This window comes from Ylistrum balloti, unplaced genomic scaffold (assembly GCF_031769215.1).
Source record: "Ylistrum balloti isolate Yb309-2 unplaced genomic scaffold, AGI_CSIRO_Ybal_v1 Utg371130, whole genome shotgun sequence".
NCBI lineage: Eukaryota > Metazoa > Mollusca > Bivalvia > Pectinida > Pectinidae > Ylistrum > Ylistrum balloti.
In genome coordinates, this window is record NW_026782620.1 from 47,030 (window position 1) to 73,059 (window position 26,030).

At 36.4% G+C, this 26,030-nt stretch overlaps 2 protein-coding genes across 2 annotated transcripts; both read left to right on the forward strand.

Moving 5' to 3' along the window:
* The first annotated feature begins 625 nt into the window (after nt 1–625).
* LOC132560911 (ATP-binding cassette sub-family C member 10-like) lies at nt 626–11,335 on the forward strand. The gene is made up of 17 exons (XM_060225616.1): nt 626–1,696; nt 2,262–2,489; nt 2,965–3,127; nt 3,242–3,414; nt 3,561–3,812; nt 3,964–4,062; nt 4,153–4,342; nt 4,918–5,148; nt 5,269–5,389; nt 5,783–5,981; nt 6,104–6,319; nt 6,814–6,941; nt 7,315–7,484; nt 7,592–7,749; nt 9,178–9,431; nt 10,263–10,506; nt 11,063–11,335. The coding sequence occupies exons 1-17, from the start codon at nt 626–628 to the stop codon at nt 11,333–11,335; spliced, it is 4,170 nt and encodes a 1,389-aa protein (XP_060081599.1).
* Nucleotides 11,336–14,979: 3,644 nt separating this feature from the next.
* LOC132560912 (ATP-binding cassette sub-family C member 10-like) lies at nt 14,980–25,649 on the forward strand. Its single transcript, XM_060225617.1, has 17 exons — nt 14,980–15,798; nt 16,752–16,979; nt 17,090–17,252; nt 17,444–17,607; nt 17,935–18,186; nt 18,337–18,435; nt 18,519–18,708; nt 18,841–19,065; nt 19,476–19,596; nt 20,184–20,385; nt 20,488–20,703; nt 21,872–21,999; nt 23,021–23,190; nt 23,285–23,442; nt 23,714–23,967; nt 24,609–24,852; nt 25,374–25,649. Exons 1-17 carry the CDS (start codon nt 15,118–15,120, stop codon nt 25,647–25,649), a joined length of 3,771 nt encoding a protein of 1,256 aa, XP_060081600.1. The 5' UTR covers nt 14,980–15,117.
* The last annotated feature ends 381 nt before the right edge of the window (nt 25,650–26,030 follow it).

Consider the following 26,030-nt stretch of genomic DNA (forward strand, 5'->3'; position numbering starts at 1 on the left):
CCTCTTTTTCATATGTAGATGTACCTTGTACGTTAGTTGTGCTCTTATAATTTAGAATTTATCCGGAAAACGAAATGGCTGACAGACTGTCATCTTGGATTTTGACAATGTATTTCTTGAGAAACTTTTCAAAGGTTCTTTCTCAAACTTCATATGTAGATTTCCCTGGTCCCTATCTGTGCCCGTTTGATTTTAGGACTGATCACAAAAGCAAATGGCCGACAGACGGCCATGTTGGATTTCGACTACGAACATTTTTGTTAGTGTTTTCTTTTCCTAATAATAATGATAAAACAAAGTTGATGATGATCCTAATTTACAACAGGAACTTCAGTACTTCCTGAAGCTGAAAAATGGTCTCGATATACATTGTAATTTCGTCTCCCATAACTTAGTTTAGTAAGTCTACATGTTTAAATTTCGTGAAGGAAAAATAGAAGCATGAATGTCCATTAATAAAAATATCATACATATTTTGTCTTACAATATGATATGTATGTTCGTGCCAAGATTGAATTAACAAAACCATCAATTCCATATAAATTCACATTTGAAAGGAATTTTTATGGGAAAATTTTAACGCGGTGAAGTACATTTGTTTCAGGTAAAGACCTGCTCTACAGAAATGGAATTCTCTTTAACTCCACAAACTGCCAAGAACGTCAACGTTTCCATTTATAAAGATGACAATGCAACATTTTTACAAACTGTGGATTACTCTGTTTTCCACGACTTTTTTACGGAACACAAATTCAATGGTGTAGACTTTACCATTATTTCGGCATTCATAGTCATAATTACTTTGTCTCTCTTGTATAGACTCAAATATTCACAGGGAAAACATCGTAATTTGTTTCACGAACAGAAATCACAAAAAGAAACGAAAGAGGATTGTCCATCACCAGACGTTCCCGTTAACGAAGACGGAGTATCTCTGTTCTCCCTGTTAACGTTTGACTGGGTTCGTCCACTCTTGAACAAGGGACAAACTAGAAGAAGTCTGACTTCCAAAGACATGTTTTCTTTGCCAAAGAATCTGAACGTGAAAAAGGTACACGAACAATTCCTTGAGGTATTGCAGGGTAATACTACACATCCAGACGGACGGAAGAGGGTCTCATTGCTGAAGGCGTTACACAAAGCCTATGGAATGGATTTCTATATTAGATGCGGTTTACTAGAATTTATGCTAAAACTGGTGGCCTTTACATGTCCTATTTCACTGTGGATGTTGATATCATTTTTTGAAAATGATGAAGGACCATCACATTTCGGATATCGCTATGTTTTTGCATTGTTTATGTCTCTGTTTGGAATTGCGTTCTTCGATTGTATTTTTGAATGCATAAAGTTGCATGTCTATTTCAAAGTAAGGATTTCAGTTATGACGGCTATATACGAAAAGATACTAAGGCTGAATACCGTGTCTCTATCACAATTCAGCACTGGTCAGATCGTCAATTTTCTTGGAACAGATACAGACAGAATAGTAGCATTTTGTGAATTTTTCCATAGGATTTGGATAATTCCTATTGAAGTCGTTATTTCTATGTATATCCTATACCAACTGGTTGGAATCGCATTCCTGGGAGGAGTGGTGATCGGTCTTATACATATTCCATTAAACAAGATAATATCAACAAAGCAGATGGTGCTCAGCAAGACACTTATGGAACAAAAAGACAGGCGAATGAAGGTTAGTTTATTTATAGGGTTTTAATAGATCAACACACTCTAACATAACGATGTAATGAAAGAAACATGTCAATAATGGCTATCTTAAATTCGGTCAAAATATGAGCAAGAGAAAGATTTACACGGTGGCTCTTGAAAGAGTACAAGGAAAATAAAACCATGTGTTCCGGAAGAGACAGCGTCTTCTTGTTCATCAACGACACCCATTATGTAATTCTTGGTCAATCCAAGTAAGCAAATGAAAACTATACAACAGACAAACTAACGACATTTCATAAATGTTGATTGTTAATACTTTATAAACGAATTCCGATTTCATACTGTAAATAATATCATTTTGCATGGCTTTTATGACGAGCTCATTGATGTTTAAGTTTGTGGATAAATATAACTCACGAAATCAACTAGTGATAAAAATGGAATCATTTTGGACTACAAATTATTACGAAGATACTGTTGCTATTTGTCACACATTCCGTATACTCAATTGTTCACTATTCATTCTACGGTTACCGGTCATATCGATGCCATGGTTTTAAAAGTACTGTTTTTGTTGTGTCACTTAGTTAATGAATGAAGTTTTGGGAGGAATAAAGATAATCAAGTTTTACACATGGGAAAAACACTTTCGGATGGTAATTGATAATCTGCGCGAGGCGGAACTGCAAACCATGAAACAGAAACAAGTTCTTTGCGCCGTCATAGAATATGTATGGACATTGACTCCCATCCTGATGACCCTACTGACCTTCAGTGCCTACTCCATGCTGGGCAACACTTTAACGGCTTCAAAGGTAATGATAATTAAAGAATATCTATTCAAATGATGGCAACTGTCTATTCTAAATGTAGTAGCTTTCTGTAGAAGATGTGACCCGCTAAAAGACACATCAATTTATCAACGTTTTTACTAGAGATATTCTGAAAGAAATATAATATATTCGTAGTGAAATTAATGTAACATCAATTTCTGTCAAAACTAACATTGTACCGTATGTACCGAAGGAAAGAGCTATTATCTCCCCTCGACCACTGCAGTACCTGCACATTATGTCTGAGACATATTGAAATCTTGTTTTTGTATGTTGTGAGATGGGTTGGGAGAGTTCTATAATATTTTCTGTTCAGTGTGTCTAATGTTCACCTGTTACACTTTCCAATCGAAACTGATTTCCATTAGCTGCCCACTGTATTCAAAGTTCCAGTCATTGTCCAAAACATTCTTAGTATTTCGTTTATTCTGATTATGACAAACTTCATTTCTTGTAGATATTTACCTGTGTTGCGGTATTTCTTAAGCTTATGGGATCCTTGGACCAGCTCCCTATGGCATTTAATGGTGTTATTGAAGCAGTAATATCTCTAGAAAGAGTTGAGAAATTTATAGCTCTGCCAGAGATTGATCTCAATAACTACTACGTAGGAACAAAAGGTAAAATAAAGCAACCAATTCAAATAATCAACTAATTGTCGATATACATTGTTTAACCTTTTGATAATTAATGGCCGTATTGTCATTTTAATAATCAAAAGCGGTTTGTTTTAGAAACTTGCGAGTCTGACAACGTGATATCAGTGAATGCAGGACGATTCTCATGGGAAAAGAAGGCTTGCATGAATCTGTCAAAAGACAGTCGGATTCAAAATGCAAAGACGGAGGAGGCAATCACCGAGTCAGGGACATTAACTCTGCGAAATATTACTCTCGATATTTCACAAGTAAGTAGGCTGTTTAAACGTCTGGTAAATGAGACGTTCATTCAAGATAGCATTTAAAATGTCTCACCGTTATAATTAGTATCTGATAAACGAGTATTATATCCAATGTTAGTACTGTTTATTGGAACCTTTTATGAACCGTTTAGGGACAGTTCATTGGAGTGATTGGTAAAGTGGGCGCGGGTAAAAGTTCCTTCCTGCACGCTGTACTGGCTGAGATGGCTCGGGAAGATGGCAGTATTTCGGTATCGAACCTCCAACAAGGATTTGCACTGGCGAGTCAGGAACCATGGATACAACAGACAACTATAAGAGACAACGTTCTGTTTGGCAATCCATTCAACGGCCAAAAGTATGCAGAGATTCTTGATGCAGTGTCTTTACGGAGAGACGTACAGGTATGTAGAGATTTTATACTAAAGTATTATTCAGTTAGATTGAACTGTACAACTCCGGAAATTAAAAGAAGTATTTATTATAAACAGGTCGCTTTGAATACAGGTTTAACTGTTAAATCATAGACCTATTATAAAGTCAATTTTGTTTTAGATGTTACCAGCTGGAGACAAGACAGAAGTTGGAGAAAATGGTGTAACTTTAAGTGGAGGTCAAAAAGCTAGACTTGCTCTAGCTCGGGCAATATATCAGGTAAGATGGCTTATTAGTTCATCAGTATTCAACCATACTGTTCCTGTTGTTTGCATTCTCTGTAATAGCAATTGTATTTTTCGTCTCCAGAACAAGGATGTTTATCTTCTTGATGATCCTCTCGCAGCTGTTGACAGTCACGTGGCACGACATATATATGACAAGTGCATCATGGGATTACTAAGGAAGAAGACAAGAATTCTATGTACACATCATACCAAATTTCTTTGGAAAGCCGATCTAATCATTGTAATGGATGATGGAGTTATTTCCAAAATGGGTGAGTCCTTTCTACGAAAGACATTTCCAATATCAATTGCACATTTTATGTTAGTATTTTTTTTCACCGAAAAATTGTGAGTTGAATATACGATTTCATAATAATCTCATTGAGAAATAATCTATGTCTTTGTCCTTTTTTAGAATTAACATGTTTTATGCTCGACAGTAAGGCTGGTGGCTCCTTTGTTGTTTACTTGTTCTCGTTTGGGAACATGACTTACTAGGATTGACCAATATTTGTATGACTGGGGACGTCGATGAAGTAAAATACGCATACTATACCGGATCACTTGGTCTTGCTCTCCTTGTACTTTTTCAGGAGTTTCTGTGTAATATTTCCTTCGTTCCTATTTTGCCAAAGTTCCATTAGATTTGTGTTTAAACTGATATTACATTAAAATGTCGGTGTTTTCTTTGCTAGTCTCGTACCTGATGCCCATAGGTGTTATCAAATGATTTTCACATTAGCTAGTACTGAAAAAAGGAGCATACTTCTGTTAAGTGTGACAAAGTGCTTCCTGTAAGGTGATGCTGAAACACGCCTGCATTTTTCGTTAATCATTCCTTTACTAGGTGTGCCATCGGAAATTCTCAACGAAGCAGAATTTGCTGAACACATACCATCTTCACACAAAAGCGAAACTGAATGTGATGACAACAACGACGATAATGACTATGACGGAGGTCTTGGAGAGGAAGTTAAAGTTACCGGGGAAATCAAATCATATGTGTACAAAGCGTTTTTGGCAGCTTTGGGTGGATGGATACCTTTAGCCATACTACTGTCTGTTTTCTTCGCGGAAGGTGCGTTGCAAACATCTTTGCATACTTCGTTACTGATTTTTTTTTTAAATTTGAGACAATGTTATCTCTAGTTTCGATGTTTATGTATTTCATATATTACATACAGAATATCTTTTATAGCGTTGGAGAAGATAAAAGGGTGGTTTCTGACTAATTGGGTGCCTGGGTTAACACTGACCGAGAACAGCACATCTGTTTCCGGACATCTATGTTTCCATGACAACACGACTTCGCCAAACAGGTAGGGTATATACATAGTAAGCATTGGAAAGTTATCTTTGCAGTATTACTATGTGTATTTGATGTGTAGAGTTTATTCATAGATCATCAAACGCCTACCCTAACAGAAAAGAAGTCCTTAGGGCATATAAAGTAGAAAATTTAACTGTGACGTGTCGATGACTACAAGGTCACCTTCATGAGGCAAATGTCCAGAATGTAATGAACCAGAACTGACTTAAAAAGTGTGCAAGATGGTAAGGAATCGACCGCCTTTTTGGCTGTATTATCATCCTAGGTACACTAGGTAGAAAATATTTAATTATTATATTTTATGCAATTAACACAGGAGTCACTGTATGAATTGATGTTTGTATCATCTAATTGGCATTATAATATTTTACCTATTGTACAGCTTGGGTCCAGTATACGATGTCGAAAAAGCCAGTGGTGTTGCATCCAGTCAAACCAGTATCTTCTACTACTTGACTATGTATGGGTGCATGGCCGCTCTCTACTCTTTCGTCACATTCGCAAAAGAAGTGTTATTCGCGTACGGAGGGATTCGCTTGGCTAGGACAATGCACAACCAGTTATTGAAAACTATTCTCAAGGTAGATTTCTTTACAGGAAATTCTTTGTCTCGATCATTTGGTGTTCCACATAATTTCATACATTTTTTTTTCTATGTCAAGCATAATGTAGAGTTTGTTGGTATTTGTTGTGTTCATTTTAGGCACCCATGTCCTTCTTCGATGTGACACCTATAGGCGGAATTCTCAACCGATTTTCTTCAGACCTGGGAACCATCGATGATTCCTTAAGCAGTATGATAAACGTGGTTATGTGTCAATTGTTTGGGTTTATTGGGACTATCTGTATCGCGACATACGGTATGCCTTGGTTCCTTGTTATTCTACTGCCTGTGTCTATCATCTACTACCATATACAGGTATGATCATACTATGTATTATTAGTACCAGAACCTATAAGGTATCTAATGAGGCCGCAGTAAAGCTTTGTAAAAGAATGAATACACTGCTATATATCTTAATGTATCTAGTACATCTATGTTTTAGTGATTCTAATGCCATATGTAAATTTCGACAAGAATCGGTGCGAGAATCACTCATTTTAACGTAGTGATTGCCCTACGCTTTTCTTATTTGTGATGACTTAGTTGTCTCGCCAGGAAATGTGAGTTTCGGATACTAGATCACTGCATCCTACTTATTTTCTGCGTTGTCTTGGCCATACAAACGTTTGATTTAGAGTTAGCTTTTTTTTTATCCTGACTTGTCTTGTCCTGGTCATACAAACGTTTGATTTAGAGTTAGCGTTTTGTTTATCCGGATTTGCCTTGTCCTCGTCATACAAACGTTTTGTTTAGTGTTAGCGTTTTGTTTATCCGGACTAGATATTTGATAAAACAATTATTACTGACAGGATAAATATCGTCATACATCTCGGGAGGTGAGACGGATTTCAACTCTAAAACGCTCACCGATCTTCTCACAATTCTCCGAGACTGTATCCGGAATGGTAACCATTCGGGCCTTCCGGGAAACGGAGAGGTAAGGAAATATCTTCATGTTATCTTTGAATTTGGTTATTTCTTTCTTTTTATTATTATTATTATTCAATAGAAGTTTAGGTTACTTTATGTTTCCACCAAGGTAGATATAAATGTATATGAAAAGTGATGTACCTTAAGGATGAGATACAATTTATACTGCTTCCAAACGTGGCGATTGTTGCGTTAGTTATTACACATATGCAATCATGACTTCATTTCGTTGTTTGTGTAAAACCAAGTTTATGCTTCTTACATCGGTCCATTCCAATTTGCTGACTAGACTTTGATCTAAAAATAGAATGGAAGAATTATACGTTTGACACACAAGTGAATAACACGTAGTGAAAACATAAATGGATTTATTGTTTTAGATTTAAAGACCAGCACTTTGAATGTGTTGACGAATGGTTGAAGACCTATTATACGGCCCATAATGTCGGCAATTGGTTGTGGGTACACACGCAGATGCTTGTTAACGTCATGGTTACAGGGATAGCAACTCTAGCCGTTCTTGAACATAATATCCACGGGATCGATCCAAGTATGTATCGCAAGCGTTTCAATGATATTCATCGTTTATTATAAATAATTATGCGTATTACTTTATTTGGGGAAAATAGTATCAGAGTATTTATATGAACACTTCAGGTGTCGTAGGAATGGCTATATCGTATGTCCTTTCAATGTCGGAGCTGATGGAGGGAATGGTTTGTTGTGTTACCGAGACGGAGAAACAGATGGTGAGTGTGGAGAGGGTACAACAGTATATAGAAGACACTACCAGCGAGAGGTGGGAAGGAACAAAGGTACGCAAAATAAAAAATATTTCAAGTATAGAAATATTTAGTGTTATTAAATCTGCAGTCGCTTACTTATATTTATTCGAAACGTCAATTGTTAGATAGAAATTATCATATTTTTGCCTCTAATTCGGTCACAGTCAGACTACATTTGATTCAGTATTCAAGGGTCCATACCCACTATTACGATATCCGCGATGAATGCTGACTGCCTGGGAATGGTCAGGGACTTTATTTTGTATAACTGCAGAAAAATGCATCGTTTATCGTCGTCACAATTATCTAACTTGTCTATATCTTGTTCATCATTGTTCGGCGTGATTGACACTTGTTATTCTACCTTAAGGTTTCGGAGAGAATGTAACCTAACATCGATTAAACGGTAACAGCAAAGAAACAAATCTTGATTCCCAAAAGGAAGGAATTTTACACGGAGAACCCTGAAAAAGTACAAGAAGAATAAGACCATGTGTTTCAAAACGTTAAGAGTCTTCTACTTCATTGACAAAAACCGCCATGTAAACCTTAGTCAATCCAAATAAGTCACGATTCTCAAATGAGAACCAGATTAATACACTGGATTCACCAGATACATTAACGAGCATTAAACACGTCGTGCTTCAAATTGCACAAAGGAATAGAACATTTCAAGAGTCTTTGTTGTATTTTTTACCGTCAAATTTGTGAAAGATGTCCTTAACCTTGTATGTAGATAGAAATGAATGCGGTATCATGTGTCTAACTTATCAGCCTTTGCTGAGACCATTTCCATCAGTGTTAAATTAACATGAATTCGTATGCAATGTATTTTCATTATTTATTGATGTCATCTACGTGATCTTACATTAAGTCTAGTGTACGAATATTGAAAGGCAGCAGTGAGAAATTTGAAGTCTAATTAATCTATTATGTAGGCCTATACCGGTGAGTAAATTTTTCCCCTACCTTTTTACCGATTTACATGTCGCAGTTAATTCCATATCCAAGGGTCACTTCCCATTATTATGTTTTTCGCACAATTTACGGACAAATTCGTAGCACAGGGTCTTCAAAGATTGATGAAAGGTTGATGTGAAAATTATAGGGAAATTTTACGTCGTCATAGTGGTATGATTGTGAAATATTTTATTTCCTTAAACGTCATGAAAATGGAAGTGTTTGGTACTCCTTAGTTAAACTGTTGGTTACGTATAGTATACCTTGTTCTCATTTGAGAACATGACATTACTTACTTGAATTGACCAGGCTTTACATAGCGGGTGTCGTCGCTGAACCAGAAGACGTTTTACCGTTCAGGAACACCTGGTCTTATTATTCTTGTACTTTTCTCCGAGTAAATCTTTCTTTTGTTAATATTTTGTCATAGTTTTATTGAATTTAGGTTTGGATTATGATTGACAAGTTGATATTTTCTTGGTATTGTTTGCTCTACAGCCGTCCCCCAAATGGCCTGCTCTAGGTGTGGTAAGCTACAGCGACGTATACATGAAGTACAGGGACGATCTACCCAACGTCCTCAAGGGTGTTTCGTTCCGCACACGACACGCAGAAAAGGTGGGCATTGTAGGGCGAACCGGGTCTGGTAAATCCAGTCTGTTTCAGACTCTGTTCCGCACGGCAGAGATAAATTCAGGGGACATCACCATTGATGGGGTGAATATACGTCAGCTGGATCTCAAGGACGTCAGGTGAGGACCAAACTGAAGATTTTAGAGCTAAATGAAGTTAGAACTTCTAACCATAAAATTACTCCCTGTTCCTATATGAAGTCTAAAACACACACAACACCATTATATAACTAGAGCAGTGAATTTCCCCCATAATAACAATAAAACTTAAAAAGAACTGTTGTAGGATATCGAATATCTCTACGTAGTTGCATTGTGTTCTAAATGTAAAGCTTCCTCTAGCACATCTACTGTTACCCAGTCATACTTTGATAAGAGACAAGCTTTCACCACGCTTGACATTTTTCAGCTTAAAACAAATCGACCAAAATACACATAGAGAAATTGATAATTAACAACATTTAATGGGGCCAGTAGGAAAAAACTTTATACCAGAAGTTATTTGTTTGAAGTAAAAGTAAGTACAAACTATGATCTGTCACCTGTGTAATATTGATATTCAACCATTGCCATTTAATTTCATTTGCGAAGTCACGTGACAATTGTCTTATGGTGATATTTTGCTGTGTATATTCTAAATGATATTTACTTATAGGAAACTAGTTACAAGTTACACCATTATCATTTAAGTAGTTGTGCAATCACCGTCATTTCATTATAGCCAATAATGAATATTCGAATATAAGTTTGATATAAAGATACTGTTGTGCCATATTCCTTATACAAGTTACAATTCAGATTTTGATGAATAAATTCATCGAGTACTTAATTTTCGTCTACCGGGGATTCCTAAAGTTTTTGAATGTGGTAGGGTAAGTACACACTATCGGTTCTAACATTACTAGGTATTTCTGTTATATGTATTCAATATAAACATGAAAACATTTTCAGGCGACACCTGGCTGTGATTCCTCAGGACCCCTTCCTCTTCAGCGGTAATGTAAGGGAGAACCTAGATCCTACCTCGTGTTACAGTGATGAGGAGCTTTGGAGAGTAATAGTCAAATGTCATCTTCGTCATCTTGTCAACAGACTTGGAGGACTCGAAGGAGATGTAGCCGAAAAGGGGCGAAACTTCTCTGTGGGGCAGAGACAACTAATGTGTCTGGCTCGGGCACTCCTCACTAAAGCCAAGGTAAGACACATTTCTCTGTGTGGCAGAGACATCTCTTGTGTCTGATTAGGACATTGCTCTCAAGGTTTAAGGTAAGATACATTTTTTTGGACAACGATAATCAGTAAACTGAAGATAAAGGAGACAATATTTAGGGCCCTCTCGTTCTCGCATCAACATAAAGAATATTTGTTTGGCAGCCAATGTCAGAGGAGCCCAGTGATGCTTTGCCTTTTTCGGTTACTCCATGTGGAGATAGTTGCCTATCCAACGATATTGAACAGAGGTGTAAAGAACAACATATCGTGAACACATGCTTGATTAAATTGACCACAGAGATGTGAGAACCTATTACACTCTGGACAAGTATGGACCAGTCCTGGTTTGATTAAAACGTTTATAGTCTTTTTGTGGTTAGTTTTTGCTTTGGACAAAAGTACCAAGCATTTTTTCTACTCTGGATAATTTTTCAACATTGAGATCTTTCCTTTCTTTTCCTTATTTACAACATGCCATAACCCGTAACTCAATTCTTTTTAATATTTTTTTTCTGAAATTATTTGACATTGCGTTGCAGGTACTTTGTATTGATGAAGCCACGGCCAGTGTGGACCTTGATACAGACAAACTGATACAAGAAACAATCCGCCAGGAGTTTATGGACAGTACGGTGCTGACCATTGCTCACCGTATCAACACCATAATGGACAGTGACCGGGTATTGGTGATGGACCAGGGTCGGGTGGTAGAATTGGACTCCCCGGGAAATCTTCTAAAAGACACCAAGTCGGCTTTCTACCAGCTTGTACATGGCGAAACACATAGGAATCTAGAATCTAAAAACAATTGAAATTCAATGTTAATTCTATGTTGAAAACTGCTTCGTTAAATTAAAACTGAAACATGAAATGTGAATCGATATTTTATTTTTTCGGACTTTTCATTATCCTGAGACCTGTCAGTTCGATATGTAAATCAAAGATCTAATATTTTTTATATCGTCAGAATTCGTCCTCCTGAAAATGCACACTTGAATACATGTAATATCTAAATAGATAATTATATTCATATTGCCGTATCAAATGATACATTTTCTACAATAGTGGATGGCGAAATATAGTCTGTTACATAAAAAAAGTCAACAGGACAATTATCTTGGAATATTACCTTCGGGTATTATTTTTTGGTATCGTATTACGTTCACAGTAATCTGATTACATCACTTATGACATGAAAACTTTACGGAGGACGTCATGACGTTACTACTAACGTTACGGCAACATCAAGGATTTTGTAACGTTACTGATTACCTCATGTTGAGCCACCATATCAATGATTCAATGCCCATATATTACCAGTTGCCTCATTGCCGTATGGATGACGTCATTACGTTCCAGTGACCATATATAGCGATCTGTCATTTGATAACGAAATAATGGCGTCATGACATTAACAGTGACCATATTACAAAATCAAAGACATTGTGGCATTTTAAGAAACAGTGTAATGAAATTGTTGACCCCATGCTATATGACTTTACCAAAACAATTTGATCATGTGAATACCTAAGTCGTACATTACCAGCTAATCACATGACGGTATAAGTTAACGCTGTTACCACGGTTACATACAAAATTATGACAGACTTGTTGCAATTGTCGGAACAATATTTTTTTTATTGCATTTACAATCAAGAATAAAAGAAATCTTGTTGAAATTATCTTTGTTCTGTACACGAATCGCTTGCGAGAGAAAAACATGTTTGTATATAGTATGATCATTTTCTATTTACCATACATTGGGATATGAATATCAATCAAAAGAAACACAGAAATCTCTCATGAGCAGAATTGTATTGTAATCAGCACCGAAGTTAATTTAAAATATCATGGTATAACGTACAAATTTTAATGCATATTCATATGTTTTACAGATCTCAAAATTTGTGTGTAATTTACACAAGCCAATTAAATCATGCCATGCTCTTTGATGAAGGCATCCTTGCGTGACCCGACGTTTTTAAACAGTACGATTTTGGATCCTGAGAATAGACGACACATCAAGACGATGTACACGCATTTGATACTCTCAAGAGCACATACAGCCTTAATTGTGAAGACTATACTAAAATATGTTTCGCAAACTAATGTCAATAAGGCAGATCGAAGAAATCGGCATAGGAAAACAACTAGGATACATACAAAACGATATACCAGCAACCTAAATGATAGATCGATGCACAGTTTACTACATTGACAGCTGTGAATGCAAAGCAAGATGTCACAATCGATTTTATTACACTACGTCAATTCAACAAAACGATCACATAGGTGTTGTGGTTTGTATTGCCTACCAACGTGATGATAAAACGAAACAGAATCTTTTTGTAGGAATAATTAGCCGGTTTAGAACTGGCAAACAATCAGCAGAGACTTGTGAACAGAAACTTTATTGGAACTTGTTTGGTAAGTTAACGCGTTAGAACCTCTAAAGTTGCTACCATGATTTGTAAATTGGACATATTTCTGTAACTAAAATTAGCTTAACGGTTAAGATTTTAAGTGCTATGTGCGCGTCAATAGTAAATATTTCGAAATTATTATAATAAGTCACCTGATCAAGCAGATCACCCTAAATTGACTTTCATGTAACCTAGGTACCCAAGAAGTGAAGTCGATGGAACGGAAGATTCTTAGAACTCTTTCAATCAATCTTGTTCGCTTTTTGAAAGCTCATACTTAATTGCCCTATCGTCAACTTTCCCTGGACTGTAAACAATCCGTTGTCATCGATGTAGTTGTGAAAGTTGCAGTCAATTCTATATTGATGCACACGATAATCCAACTTTCGCAATTTTCGAAAATTTGTTAACGAATTATGTCGTTTTTTCCATCGTTATCTTATTGGTGAAGCGTAACCTCCTTATATGAATACACACGTGTGTTTCTTTGACGACTATCTCTTACGTACTTTGACTGATATAAATATGTCACATCTACAGGTACATAAAAGAAAACCAACCCAATGCCAGCCGCACATATACAAAACAGCAATTGAAAATTAAAAGACATTGATGTCACGTTACCTACAACAAGAAAATGTTTACATTATATTAAAATTGTAGTTATGTCCTGTAAAGTGAATGACCGTTAGGAAAAGCAGCTATATTGAGAGTGGAGACAGATTGTGTTTACAACTGTTATGAATTGGTATATATTCTTTACGATGTTTGTGATTAACATGTAAAAATTTAGATAAACTGCATTCGAATGAAAAGGTGCGCATTTTCCATTGTGTATCCTTTGTACAACATTTTTAGATTACAGATTGACCGTGGCTTGAGGTAACCTCTTTAGACAACATCCGTGTGAGAGGCAAAACACACTGCATATATGACATTTAATAGCTGGCAAATTGCTCTTATTTTGATATAAGTACATATACAGCATCTATATATATATATATATATGTAAATACATGTAAATTTCGTAAAAATGTTATTCTTCCTACACAGTAAACACCACATGGATTGAAAACAATACTGTGTATTATCAATATGTTATGACTTAAAATGACCAGACCAGGCAGATGCTACATGAATTATATATCCATGAAATACCCCTTATCTATTCTTATATCGCAGAGACAGATGACACCTCAACAAATTCAATATCAACATTTGAAATAACTTTTTAATGCATTTTTCATGTTTGTTATGTTTCATCGTGGCGACATCGTGCCTAGTGACGCACAACACATCATCAACAGAATGTTATTGGAATATACCAAGTTTAATAGTACAATCTTTTCTTCAAAGGTCTAAAGCTTTTGTCTATTCATTTGCTATTTGCTGTAATGGCAATCATTCTCAATTAAATATGAATTATCTGTATTGAATATTGATTTTATCACTCCTGCCGTTTTGAAATCCAGAAAGTAGGCAAAAGGCAAGTCAACCATTGATATATAAACGTTTGAGATCACCCATACGTACCATTTTCGTATAAAAGAAATTTGATATAATGCAGAATTCACCTACCCCGACACCCCTTAACACACATCATAAATGTAATTACATGAAAGCGCATATTACATATAAATAAAATAAACAGTATTTTTTCATTGTAATATTGTAAACATATGGTTGTATGTTAAGGTTGCAAGCAATACCACAACGTTACATAACTTCCGTAAATATTGTAACATCTTATTTTTCCTTCCTTTTTCAGATATTTATCTTTCTCTTAGAAGATGGAAGATCCAGTGTGCAAAGCCCCATTTTACAAAAACATGACTATTACAAATATAAAAGGCAACGATCCTACAGTCGACAATTACTTCATGCTTCTTGACATTGTAAGAAAGCATTATTTTAAGGCTATACAGTATACAGTCATTTATATAATATTAATTGGTATATGTCTGCTCTTTGTACATCATCTTAAACACAAATCCTCAAAGGAGAAGCAAACGGTCTCGTCCAACAAATCCAAAATTCAGGAAGACCCTACTCCAACACCTAACGTTCCAGTTAATGAAGATAATGTGTCTTTGTTCTCTTTGTTGACGTGTAACTGGGTTCGTCCACTCTTGGATAAGGGACGCAAAAGAACCAGTCTATCTTCCAAAGACATGTTTTCTTTGCCAAGGAGTCTTAACGTGAAAAAAGTGCAAGAACGATTCCTTGAGATATTGCAGGGTAATACTACACATCCAGACGGACGGAGGAGGATCTCATTGCTGAAGGCGTTACACAAAGCCTATGGAGTGGATTTCTATATACGATGTGGTATAGTGGATTTGATAGACAAACTTATCCGCTTCACATATCCTATTTCACTGTGGAGGTTGATTTCATATCTTGAAAATAAAAATGAACCATCACACTTCGAGTTCGGCTACGTTTTAGCATTAGGGTTGTCAGGTTTTGCAGTAATGCTCGTTGACAGTATCTATGAATATATGACCATGCATATATATTTCAAAATTAGGATTTCTGTCATGACAGCCATATACCAGAAGGTTTTAACAGTAAATACCGTGTCTTTATCACAGTTCACTTCTGGTGAAATTGTCAATTTTCTCGGCGCCGACACACAGAAATTAGTGTACTTTTGTATCCTTTTCAATAAGGCGTGGATCATTCCTATCGAAACCGCAATAGGTATGTATATCCTTTATCAACTAGTTGGAATCGCGTTCCTTGGTGGGCTAATAACTAATTTGTTACTTGTCGCCATTATGAAGATAATATCAGCTAAGCAGAGGACGCTTGCCAAGTTACGTCTTGAACTGAAGGACAAAAGGATGGAAGTGAGTATGAGTAAACTTTATAATCTTCCTTTGTTTTGTGACTATACTTTCACAAATTTGAGTTTACCGGTAATGTGTAGCGGACTTATCATCAACCTGACAGATATTAACTCAAACGAGCGAAAAATATGATAAATTTCGGTTGAGTTAATACATTTGTCAGATATTTGATAAATATAACTTCGGTAGCATTCAGCTTTTTTATGGAGCCATATATTTTGTGGTCAATCGAGCTCAGCCTAAATCAAATCATAACAATTATTTGTATTATATACTTTACTGAAGTAAACTAAAAAGTATCTCATTCAAAGACAAATTCCGATTCATATTATATGAACCTGTAGACTAGGAAATCTCAACCCTTGTGTAAGACTGGTAAGCAAACAAGAGGCTGACAACCCATTATCCTAACTTGGTCACTCAATTAAACAGATGATAGCTATGTATAGTGTTAGTACTAAAAAAGTATAGGAACAATACGTCCGTATAATGTAAGATGGTCATCAGGTTAAGAATAAAATATTTCTTATTATCTATGTACTTCAGACATGGATATCCTAACTATCGGAGAAAGATTAGAAGTTGCAACTCTCGGCAAGACTCGTATTGCCAAATAAACAATTAAAATTAATTATCAATCATTTGGTATAATGTATTTGTATCCAATATTAAGGTGTTAACAAGTCTCGTCCATACTACTGTGCTATATTCATTTGGTACAATATTTCCAATATTTATATGTCAGATTGCGGTGTATCAAATCGTTTGTTCAGTTAAGTTGTCAGCATTGCCAGTATTACAATTCTTTTCATATATCATAAAGATATATCAATGATATCATTGATGCACATTGGTATTCATTTTCAGATATTCTCTGTATTCGCCTTACTATATTATATTGTGATTATCATACATAATATTCTATAACATTCTATTTCTGTTTATTCTTTAAGTTGATAAATGAAGTGTTATGTGGAATTAAGAACATCAAGTGCTACACATGGGAAGAACACTTCAGGGCGCTGATTAGCAAAGTACGTGATGAGGAACTACAGACCTTGAAACAGAAAAAAATTCTCGACGCCGTTACAGAATGTCTTTCAACCATAGCCCCAGCCGCATTAACCATATTGACCTTTGGAATCTACACTGTCATGGGCAACACACTAACAGCAACAAAGGTTACACAATCACTGCTTATTTCACAAATGAAATTATCAATCATTCGATTTACTAGTAAACAAATAATAATAACATGTTTCCCATCTTTGCATCATTAAATTCATTTCAGATGTTCACCACGCTGACAGTTTTCAGTAAACTAACAGGATCACTGAATCGTCTCCCTACGGTGTTTAGTGCCATCATCGAAGCTGCTGTATCTCTTGAAAGGATAGAGAAGTTTATAGCGCTACCAAATATTGACTCTGAAATCTACTACGAACCAATACAAGGTAAAATCATTTACAGGGATAAGTTTAACATTGTGTTTCAAAAAATGAGACTCCGAACATCAGCTTGCCTTATTGAGACAATTATTGAAATTATTGTAATTCAATGTCGAGTCTTTTTAACATTTAATGTCATAGCTATCATATTGAAGATAAAAGAAAAAAATACAAAAATTGACATGCTTCGGTTTCAGAATACAGTTCAAAAAATGTGATATCAGTGAACGATGGAAAATTTGGGTGGGGAAGAAAGAAGTGTAACACGTCAATGGAGAAAGGGATTAGAAACTTCAAATCGGAGAAAACATCACGTTTAGATAGTTTAACTCTTCAAAACATCACTGTTGACATCGTCCGTGTGAGTTGATATGTAGCGGTAAACGTTAGTTACAAATGGTCATTTATTTTCACCTTTCGCGAAAAGTATCGGGTCTGTTCGTCTCTTATATCAATGCTTCCATTTTCTTTTATTTATTAAGCATGACTTTTAACATTGTCTAACTCAAGGTTTTCGTTGAGAATAGGAAGTAATTAAGTATTTTGTTGCTTCAAACTTTACCAAACATCTTATATAAGAACATCTTCAAAACAAAAGTAATTATTGTCAAAATGTCATGCACACTCCGTTGTTTGGTCTATAGCTTTAGGAATAACATTTCCAATTGAGGTCACATGTGTTGTTTAGGGACAGTTCATAGGAGTGATTGGTAAAGTGGGTGCAGGTAAAAGTTCCTTCCTGCACGCTGTACTGGCTGAGATGGCTCGGGAACATGGCAGTATTTCGGTATCGAACCTCCAACAAGGATTTGCACTGGCGAGTCAGGAACCATGGATACAACATTCAACTATACGAGACAACGTTCTGTTTGGCAATCCGTTTAATGGCAAGAAATATGCTGAGATCCTGCGAGCAGTATCGTTGCAGAAAGACATGAAAGTATGCAGGCTTGCGTTCCTGCTTCAATTGTGATTATTTTCTACCTGAATATTAACATTAACATATAACTGATAATCATATTAGTAAATTATAAATTGAGTATAATTCTTATTTATTTCTGTCATACATAATACCGTTTAAATGTTTCAGATGTTTCAAACTGGAGACAAAACAGAAGTTGGCGAAAATGGTGTAACTTTAAGTGGAGGACAAAAAGCTAGGCTTGCTCTCGCTAGAGCAGTTTACCAGGTAAGACCAGGATCAACGTAACGTAAGATACATAAATATTTTCCCCTTGCAATGTTTAATTAATTTGTTGTTCTTTTTTTCAGGAAAAGGATGTTTATCTTCTTGATGATCCTCTAGCAGCTGTTGACAGTCACGTGGCACGACATATATATGACAAGTGCATCATGGGATTACTCAAGAATAAGACCAGAATCCTATGTACACATCATATCAAATTTCTTGAAAAAGCGGATCTGATCATTGTTATGGATGGCGGAGTTATTTCCAAAGCAGGTGAGACCTCCTTTCTAAATAAATCTATTCCAAGTCCATGGGAATACCTACCATCAGATAAGGTTCCATTTTTTTGTAATATTACCAGATTACCTAATGCATTGTCCTGATACACTTTCTGTTTTAATACAGGTGTTCCGTCAGAGATCCTCGACAATACGGTATCTCTTGAACAACATCCATCATCAGAACAGTCTGAAGCTGGATACATAGAAGTCGCCGACAATGATCCTGACGGAAATCTTGGAGAAGACAGAGCTACCGAAGAAATCCGTTCACGTGTGTACAAGGTCTTTTTGACAGCCCTAGGTAAATGGTTGCCTATTGCCGTGTTGCTGACTATCGTCTTCAGGGAAGGTAATGCAGTTATTTAATGTCGCGTACAATTACCTTTTTTACATTTGTATAATTACCAAGAGAAGAAAAAACGTGAAAAAAAGATGATTCAGTATTTAACATAATTGAACTTATAATATAGATTATATTTAAGGATTGATTGTCTTATTTGTTCCTTGTATAGACTGGTGAAGGGAATTGAACCTCGTGCCTGACAATGTTACAAAACGATGCACTTTGTTATCTATTCGCCCAGAACAAATGCACCAGGTCAATTTCTTTCGACGGGAAATAACGTGATTGAATTATATTATCTTCATCGAGGCAAAGCAAACCGGAGATGTGAATATTTGAATATACCCTTGTTTCGTTTGATATGAAATGCGTGATCAATAGCAATCGTTGAAATAAAGCTACATGTTTTAATATAGCGTTAGGGAAGCTAAAAGACTGGTTTTTGATTTACTGGACATCTGGATTATCAATACCCGGCAGCATCACTTCTGATCCGGGATATCTCTGTTTCCATGACAACATGTCGTCCCCAACCAGGTGAGACCTTAAATAGGTATTTTTGTTGATCAACCGCCGAGACCCCCTATAAGTATGACGACCCTACATATTTCCGTTGACAAAGAGTAACTAACAAATAACTTATATTTCATCGAGGAACCATTTGTTTAAGTATATAAGTGTATTTAATGGTTTCGTTCTTTTTTACCATGTTCTTATTTGGGAACGTGAAATGACATACTTTGAATGACCAAAAATTACATGGAGGGTGTCGTCGATGACGCAGAATACTTGGTCTTATGCTCCTTGTACTATTTCAGGAGTCTCTGTTTCGATCTTTCATTTGTTCATATTTTTCCTCGTTTTAATGACATTGAGTCATGATTATGTTGGCATGTAGGTATTTTCTTTGTTCTTTTTATACTTTCAGTGTGTTTTTCACTAAAACAACTAGAACTGGTTTATTATATACCAACAGCATCTATTTTATATAGTTTTATAAAGAGCTTACAATAGTTATTCACTTAACGCCAAAACAGACGTGTTCGAATCTTGATATTCTTGTTGTAGAATGCACATCGTTTATTTCTTCTTTGAATTAATATATCTTAATTTTCTATCCGCAGCTTGGATCGAGTGTTTGGTATGACAGACGCTGGTGGTAGTGTGATGTACAATCAGTCCAGTCTTGTCTACAACATAATGGTGTACGGATTCCTGGGCATTCTCTACTCTCTTTCCTCGTTCGCCAATGCAATCTTGGTCATGAATGGTGGTCTACGTTTGGCTAAAATTATGCACAACCAACTACTTGATACTGTATTTAAGGTATTAGATCTAACTTTAGTAAAATTTTCAGTCTCGATCATCTGATTTCTTACATTACACCCGCTTTAATCAGATGTATATCGGTTCATTTCTGATTTGTAGGCACCCATGTCCTTCTTCAACGTGACACCTATAGGCAGAATCCTCAACCTTTTTTCTTCTGACATGACGACCATTGATGATACGCTCAGCCGTCTGATAAGTGTGGTTTTGTGTAAACTATTTGGAGTTGTTGGAATTTTGTCCATTTCGACCTATGGAATGCCGTGGTTCTTACTGGTTTTGATCCCCGTAGCCGCGGCATATTATCAAATAGAGGTATGGTAGTGTTCTATGCAAAATACAATTCATTGTCTTATACGCGATATATCCTTTAATAACGAACTCACTGTTTACGTTGTTTTTTTTTTAAATTTCCGTATGTGCATGTTTCGCTCAAAAGGTATACAATAATTAAATACAGTTGAGCAAAAATAATGAATGAATCTATGTCATGTAGGCTATACGTCCTTCCAGGACTCGTCACTGGTTCCTAAGGACCTAAAGTAATGAAATCTATGTCATGTAGGAGATACGTCCTTCCAGGACTCGTCACTGGTTCCAAGGACCTAAAGTAATGAAATCTATGTCATATAGGCGATACGTCCTTCCAGGAGTCGTCACTGGTTCTACGGACCTAAAGTAATGAAATCTATGTCATGTAGCCCCGACGTCCTTTCAGGTCTCGTCACTGGTTCTAAGGACCTAAAGTAATGAAATCTATGTCATGTAGGCGATACGTCCTTCCAGGATTCGTCACTGGTTCCAAGGACCTAAAGTAATGAAATTTATGAGGCGACCGACGAAAATCACAATTGTTAAAATCTAGAAGTGTTGATTCATGAAGAAATGTGAAGAAATATAAGAATACTGTTAATTGGACCAGTTAAAAATCCTTTTACATATTGTTTATAGCTTACACCAAATATGGTAGGAAAGATGTAAAGACAGATTGTTAGGAAAATAGCATCGAGATTAGAAGGATATCGCGGCATATATTATTTTCTAAAATCAACTTGCATATCGACAGTGTTTGAGAAATAATACATATCCAAAAGCTTGCACGACTGAGTTATTTAGTTAGCGCACCTGTCTTGGTACGGATATTCGTGTTTTCCATCTATCTGCCACTTACTGAAGAGTGTTTGACGCATGAAATAAGTTTCTTTTTGCGATTTGGGCACAAATAGATCGTTTGTTTTTCATTCGTGTGTTATTGTTTTATTTGTTTCAACAGATATTAGCATTATGGTCACATTGCACGAGTGATTATCCTAAGCCCTTATTTACTTTTTCTACTGGTTGACTTGATTACTGTTGCTGATGAGAGTTTATTCAGCTGATTTTGAGTTACTGTTATTAAAGTGTCTTGTTTACATTTTTGAAAGGTAAAATGCTAGATGTTTACCTGACTTCAGTTAATATTAATCGTTTTTACAACTGACAGGAAAAATACCGTCATACATCTCGGGAGGTGAGACGCATTGTAACCCTAAAACATACACCGATCTTCTCTCATTTATCCGAGACAATATCTGGAGTGGTAACGATCCGAGCCTTCCGCGACACAGAAAGGTCAGTTTCATCACCACGTGGATTATGTGACCCATGTCGATACTCATCGTTGTCCGTTGCGAGATAATAATATTCCATAAAGCTTGCGATTCATCCTAACAGACGGAGGGTGGAACTAAACGTTTAGCAAATTATCTAAAAATTTCATTTTCATACACGAATGTGGAAGAATAAGATGTCATTTGGGTATTGAGTGCTCTTTAACGTTTTTGTAAAGCTTGTGAAATTGTGAATAAAATATTTGATAATGTGTGTGATATCACTGTAAAAGAATGACATGTTCAAGTGCCTGTATGCCTGACGGTGACCTTGGTCCTCACTTTGAAAACGTTACCTGACCATAATTCGATCTAGATCTAGTAGGATGTCGTCAATAAAACATGAGATGCTTTCTCAACCGGATCGTCCAGTCTTGCTTTAACTTTAATTTAGAATAGAAATACAGATTTGTTAAAATGTCGTTATTACTCCTATGTCATTTTAGATAAGTGATAAACATCAGTAAACTCATTATACAGAAGGTTGGATTGTCTGCTCATAAAATCTTATATTCACATGATCGAATATGGACATCTTCTTATTAGGAGTAGATAACCAGTTTTAACGATTCGAAATACAGACAGGGAATACATTGTAGCTCTTACTTAGCCTTTTGATAGTACCACGTATGGTTTCTTCTTGAACGGAAAAAAAGAAGGTAAACAGATATCAAGAAAGAAAGGACGGGTTCCATTGTTACTTCAGCCATGAAATAGAATACAATGTTCTTCACTTGTAGTTTTGGCAATTCATTTGTTTGTATACCTTAAACACTGGAAAACAAGCTGGCCACAAACATAACTGTCCTAATAATAAGCCTGTAGTTTCACAAATAATCATGCATTTTATCTCCTTGTATCCAAAAAACATATTCCACGAAAGAAGAATTTCAAAATTGCTTGATACAAGGTAACGAAAATGTAAAGAAGAATTTGAATGACAATATTGAGACAATTCGCATCAGAGAATACTTATTTTCTAGGTTCAAAGACAAACACATTCATCGCATGAACAAATGGTTGGAGGCCCGTTATACAGCCCATAATATCGGCAATTGGTTGTGGGTACAAACACTGATGGTTGTAAACGTCATGGTTACAGGGATAGCAACTCTAGCCGTTCTGGAACATAACATCCACGGTATCGATCCAAGTACGTATCACAAGGACATCCGAAAAGGATATCTTAGAACTACTATATGTTATAATTTGCTATAGATAAAACCTATGTACCGTTACTTTTGTAGGTATTGTAGGACTAGCCATTTCCTTCATCCTGTCGTTATCTGACCTTTTGGACGAATTCGTCTGCTTTGCGGCAGAAGCACAGAAACAGATGTTGAGCTTGGAGAGAGTACAGCAGTATGTAGAAAACAGTCCTAGTGAAAGATGGGACGGCAAAACGGTACAATCTTTAAACAATAAGTAGATAAAAAGGCGCAATAACGAAAATCTGGTCCTATCTAAGCAGGGTCTCTGAACAAACTAATCTTCCCCGAGATCCGTGGCTATTTCTATATAGATCCGGATACATTAACAGTGATAGTTCATGTTAATAATGACAGAGGACACCACACGACCACATAGAAAGCGTAACTAACTCTTTAATTCAGCTGTAGAACATTTATTCGACGTTTGTTAACAGAAAACTGAATTTTCCTTCATCTGCTCCACAGCCGCCCCCCACATGGCCTGCTCTAGGCGTGGTCAGCTACAGCGACGTATACATGAAGTACAGGGACGATCTACCCGACGTCCTCAAGGGTGTTACGTTCCGCACACGACACGCAGAAAAGGTGGGCATTGTCGGGCGAACCGGGTCTGGTAAATCCAGTCTGTTTCAAACTCTGTTCCGCACGGTAGAAATAAACTCCGGCGATATCACTGTTGATGAGGTGAACATACTTCAACTAAACCTCAAGGACATCCGGTAAGAATCAAAGTTCGGAGATTAGAAAGGTACTCTTTAAACCAATTATTTTGAATTTAATTTTCACGTTTCAAGTTGTTAATCAAGGCAAGTGTCGTTACTTAAACAGAGGCCGCTTACCCTTGCGGAACATTTCATGAGTTACCGTATAAATCTTACTATTGCTCATATTTTGCCACCGTTTCGATTTTTTTTTAAAATTCGAATCTCCTTTTAGAAAAAAATAATTAAATCATTAAACTAGAGGTAGTTATCTAAACTAGAGGTAGTTATCTAAACTAGAGGTAGTTCTCTAAACTAGAGGTAGTTATCTAAACTAGAGGTAGTTATCTAAACTAGAGGTAGTTATCTAAACTAGAGACACTTATCCTATAGTTGCCTTCCATTGTTATATATCCTTTAAGATAAGTGTTTACGATCAAAAATGCTTATTTCATGTTACAGGTTTTTTTTTTCTAAAAATGACATAATAAATTGTGGTATTAACCTGAAGAACACGTTGTTGACACATGTTGAGTATAGCAGGCTAAGTTGTATCTCAAGACAAATGGAAGCAGACCCAATCCCTTTAGGTTACTTGATATCAATTTAAAATCGATGGTTAATTTATGGTCACGGAATATGTTTATAAATAATTTCAGACGACACCTGACCGTGATTCCCCAGGACCCCTTTCTCTTCAGCGGCAATGTAAGGGAGAACCTGGACCCCACCTCTTGTTACAGTGATGACGAGCTTTGGAGAATAATAGACAAATGTCATCTCCGTCATCCTGTCGACAGACTTGGAGGACTCGAAGGAGATGTAGCCGAAAAGGGGCGAAACTTCTCTGTGGGGCAGAGACAACTGATGTGTTTGGCTCGGGCACTCCTCACTAAAGCCAAGGTAAGACACATTTCTCTGCGGGGCAGGGACAATGCATATGTCTGGCCCGGGCACTCCTCACTAGATCAGATCCTGCTTATTACAGAACCAGAACGTTACCATCAGTAATGGCAATTTTTTCGGAAAGCTATTTTTTGTATAGTTTGTGTTCATCTTTTGATGAGATAAAGATCATTCATTCTTTCATTTAGGTCTGTGTTAGAATCCCCTACTGAAAGTGAAGGAAGATTTCACTATTTCAATAATATATCAAATTTATCTATAATTTCTGATGATAGGACGAATGGTTAGTCAGTGTGTGTTAGTGCAGAGATTTAACTGTGACAACTGAGTCGCCCCTTATCTATAAACCAACATCTCAAGACTCTCTCTCTCAATCAGCGAAGACGCTCCTGTTCTGAAATCTTGATTTAGTTAAATCAGCATTGTTATGACTGTTTACAGCTCCTAACCGAAATGAAACGATCCATTCGATCTCGGATTAAAGATATTCTAATATCTTGTGTTGTCTGACGTTGCAGGTACTTTGTATTGATGAAGCCACGGCCAGTGTGGACCTGGATACAGACAAACTGATACAAGAAACAATCCGCCAGGAGTTTATGGACAGTACGGTGCTGACCATTGCTCACCGTATCAACACCATAATGGACAGTGACCGGGTATTGGTGATGGACCAGGGTCGGGTGGTAGAATTGGACTCCCCGGGAAATCTTCTAAAAGACACCAAGTCGGCTTTCTACCAGCTTGTACATGGCGAAACATACAATATTCAAAATAATAACAGACGATATTGAAATAACCAGGTACATGTGTTATATAACACGGCAAGCTGATAACGGACGATATTGAAATGACCAGGTACATGTGTTATATAACACGGCAAGCTGATAACAGACGATATTGAAATAACCAGGTACATGTGTTATATAACACGGCAAGCTGATAACAGACGATATTGAAATGACCAGGTACATGTGTTATATAACACGGCAAGCTGACAACAGACGATATTGAAATGACCGGTACATGTGTTATATAACACGGCAAGCTGATAACAGACGATATTGAAATGACCAGGTACATGTGTTTTATAACACGGCAAGCTGATAACAGACGATATTGAAATAACCAGGTACATGTGTTATATAACACGGCAAGCTGATAACAGACGATAT

Excerpts from the sequence above, each read along its gene's own strand:
- LOC132560912 (XM_060225617.1), top strand. The coding sequence starts at position 15,118 with ATGTTTTCTTTGCCAAGGAGTCTTAACGTGAAAAAAGTGCAAGAACGA. Across the intron at positions 17,253-17,443 it reads CTACTACGAACCAATACAAG|AATACAGTTCAAAAAATGTG; the intron begins GTAAAATCATTT and ends CTTCGGTTTCAG. Across the intron at positions 23,443-23,713 it reads AAAGATGGGACGGCAAAACG|CCGCCCCCCACATGGCCTGC; the intron begins GTACAATCTTTA and ends TCTGCTCCACAG.
- LOC132560911 (XM_060225616.1), top strand. The coding sequence starts at position 626 with ATGGAATTCTCTTTAACTCCACAAACTGCCAAGAACGTCAACGTTTCC. Across the intron at positions 1,697-2,261 it reads AAAAAGACAGGCGAATGAAG|TTAATGAATGAAGTTTTGGG; the intron begins GTTAGTTTATTT and ends TGTGTCACTTAG. Across the intron at positions 7,485-7,591 it reads TATCCACGGGATCGATCCAA|GTGTCGTAGGAATGGCTATA; the intron begins GTATGTATCGCA and ends TGAACACTTCAG.